Raw genomic sequence first — 3,383 nt, forward strand, 5'->3', positions numbered from 1 at the left:
CCAACACAGCAGTGAACTACAAGGCCAGTGGCCAGGGCAGGGTGCAGAGTATGTCCATGAGAAGCTGCACAGGCAAGGGTCCAACACAGCAGTGAACAACAAGGCCAGTGGCCAAGGCAGGGTGCAGAGTATGTCCATGAGAAGCTGCACAGGCAAGGGCAAAACAGCAGTGAACAACAAGGACAGTGGCGAGGGCAGGGTGCAGAGCATGTCCATGAGAAGCTGCACAGGCAAGGGCAAAACAGCAGTGAACAACAAGGCCAGTGGCCAGGGCAGAGTGCAGAGCATGTCCATGAGAAGCTTCACAGGCAATGGTCCAACACAGCAGTGAACAACAAGGCCAGTGGCCAGGGCAGAGTGCAGAGCATGTCCATGAGAAGCTGCACAGGGAATGTGTGCGACTGTACCTTTCCATGGCCAGCAACACAGTCAGGGGGCAACAATGTGCAGTACAGGCCCTCCTGTGTGAGACACAGGTGTGTGAGGGTGACTACCACTCAGACTTGGCTGTCAGGCAGACTGGGAGCTGGTTGTGCCTCGGGGACTGTCGGGGCACTTAAAGGGGGAGAGAGCGGAACAGCTGAGGTAGAGCAATCAGTGTCTTGGCAGGCTGGAGGGCTGCTTGGACCAGGTGGTGTAGTGGCACGTGGAGGTGGAGTCATGCAGACGGGAGTCACGGTGTGGCTGGGAGATTGGTGAGGGGTGCCCTTCCACTTCTTTGGGATCCTAAATGGCTTGACTGACTGTGGATCAATGGAAAGTGGTGTGGGCACAACAGGCACACTCACCACCACTGCTGCAGCAGGTGCAGGCGCTGGCAGCCCCTCTGGTGATGTGCTGGACCCAGCGGAATGCATTACCTTGCTTCGCCTCGGCCCCCCCTTCCCCTGTTTACTAGGTGTCACCCCTACAGTCCCCTCCGGCCCCTGCTTCACTGGGCTTGGAATGGGAGTCGAGGTGGTTGGTGATACTGCCTTTGAGCCCTTCCCAGGTGTAGCCTTGGCATGCACCACCTCCTTGGTTGGCACAGACACTGTATGATTATCTTTGTGTGATGCCTTAGGGGCAGGAGAGTCCTTGGATGGGGATGCCACTGAGGCATGTGTGCCTGAGGTTTGCTGCTTTGCTAAATGTCCCCTGGTGTCGCCTGACGGGCTTTTCTCCCTCCGCTCTGGGGTGCCTTTGGTCTTCTGTGGGGATGGTGTCTGTGCACGGGACCGCTTGGGTTGTTGCCGCTGTGTGCTCCGTGTGCTGTATCGTGACTTTGATGTATGTGGACCATGGTCACTATCGTCAGACGTGGCCACTGCCAGGGGGGTGGACAAAGGGACCGGAGCTGGACTATGAGAATGTGCCTGTTGCAGGGCAGACGTCACTGTTGATGACAAAGCCTGGACTGTCCGGTGCAGCCCACCCACGTCGGAATGTATGCCCTCCATAAAGGCAACCACCTGGCCCAATTTCTTGTCGTGGTCAATGAAGGCATTTAGGAGAGCTGTCTGGCCTACACACAGCTGGTGCAAAAGGTCCACAGACTCAGCACTGATGGCAGCAGGGGGGACAGGGGCAGGGGCAGCAGTGCCAGGGGTGAGGACACTCTTCCCCTCTTACTGAGGCGGACACGGGCAGCACCAGAGGAAGTGGCTGGGAGGGTGGGCAATGGCCGCTGCATGGTGGAAGTCGATGCAGAGTCCCCATTCCCTGTGCCCTCAAAGATGGATGCATCCCCGCTGGCATCGGATGATGTGGTGCTTTGCGCCTCAGGCTGGGACTCCTACAGCAGACTCCTGTCCCCCTCTGATGCGCTGGTGACATCTGTGTCACTGGGCTCCTGGGCAGCTGTGGTGCTAGTTTCACCTCCACTGGTGTCCGTCTCCTGTCCCTCCGTAACCACATGTGATGCTGCATGGGAGAGAGAGGGTCAGGTCAGTGGCAAAAACAGAACAAACATATGCAAGCAATGCATGACAAAAGTTGAGCAAATCTACTTGTTGCACACCACCCTGTGTAATCACATCGTGCCAACTCACTACATAGACTCAAGCAGTGCATGGAAAGTGGAAACTCAGGCATGAGTGAGCCATGTGATGACCACACAGCACAACACCCTGCTTGTGGCTCTGTTCAAACAGACACACAGCTAGCTCTCAGCACACCTAGGGACATGATGGGGGCACACAACTTGTTGCCAATGACAGAACTGGATGTAACAGGAGGGGACAACACAGACCCAGACTACAACATGACAGTCCACAATGGACATTAGCCCATGCCACCCACCATGTCGTACCTTGGGGACAATAAAATGCTGCACATTGCTGTAAGATATCTAGCCCTCCCCAATATGGGTGCATTCAATGGACGCATTGATGTACGCACAGTCAGATTGGGCACACTGCCGTTCCCTCCCATGGGATTCCCAAGACTACACCAATGCAGAAGAAACCTGAAGAGCACAACTCAGAATGTAATGTGAAGGCACAGCTTCCAAATCAACTTTGTAAGTACAGGTAGGGCAAATGCATGCCACAGGCACCCAGGCCAGCAGCCACTTACATGCCACAGCATCACACTACCAACATCACAGAGGCCAGCGCTGGCACAGGCTATGTACACATGCAGCCACTCCCATCCAAAATCAGACTCCCCAAATGCTCACCCCTGGCTTGCTGCTGATGCTCCTTCAAACGTGCATCCAGCTCAGGCTGTGTCACCGCCAAGATGCGCCCCAATAGTGATGTCATGCTGCGCTGTGCCAGACGCCCAGTGCGAGGAAGCAGCCCCAGGGTCATCTCTGCTACATTCTTTGCCAGTCGGCTGATGTCATCCCATCTCTTGTGGCAGTGGGTGCGCCGTCGGTTTGAGACCCCCAGGGCTCGCACCTTCGCTGCAATGGCCCTCCACACGGCCTTACGCTGGTGTACCTTGAGCTGCAGGCATGGGAGACAAGAGGGAGAAATGATCAGGTACACAGTGCCATGTAACGACATCTATCAGTATAGCAGCAAGGTACAACGAAATCACATATCCAACGATAGATTAATCAGAGACTATTGTACAGCCCACATGTGACCCCTGCATGAGAAAAGCAGATGTTAAAGCATGCAGGTGTGAGGGGGAACACAGTCCCTGCACATCTCACACACATGCAGGATGCCAGCACTGAAACCTGCCTGCCCACATCTCCAGTCAATTGTTGGGTTGAGCAACACATACATCACATTTCAACCTGTGTTGGGGGGTGACCCACTGTGTCCAAGACTGCGCAACCCTCAATGTCCCTGCCCTGTGAATAGATAACTGTGTCATGGATGTCACATTGAGGGACATGATCTCACAAATACAAAATGCCCTTCACAAGGGCGGTTGTGTGCAATCTACAG

At 55.1% G+C, this 3,383-nt stretch overlaps 1 protein-coding gene across 1 annotated transcript; it reads right to left on the minus strand.

The window, feature by feature from the left end:
- Positions 1-267: 267 nt before the first annotated feature.
- On the minus strand, positions 268-2,902 carry LOC146861362 (uncharacterized). The gene is made up of 2 exons (XM_085646427.1): positions 2,660-2,902; positions 268-1,902 (listed from the first exon to the last, which is right to left on the minus strand). The coding sequence occupies exon 2, from the start codon at positions 1,437-1,439 to the stop codon at positions 498-500; it is 942 nt and encodes a 313-aa protein (XP_085502553.1). The 5' UTR covers positions 1,440-1,902; positions 2,660-2,902; the 3' UTR covers positions 268-497.
- Positions 2,903-3,383: the final 481 nt, after the last annotated feature.

Source organism: Triturus cristatus, chromosome 3_1 (genome assembly GCF_964204655.1).
Source record: "Triturus cristatus chromosome 3_1, aTriCri1.1, whole genome shotgun sequence".
NCBI lineage: Eukaryota > Metazoa > Chordata > Amphibia > Caudata > Salamandridae > Triturus > Triturus cristatus.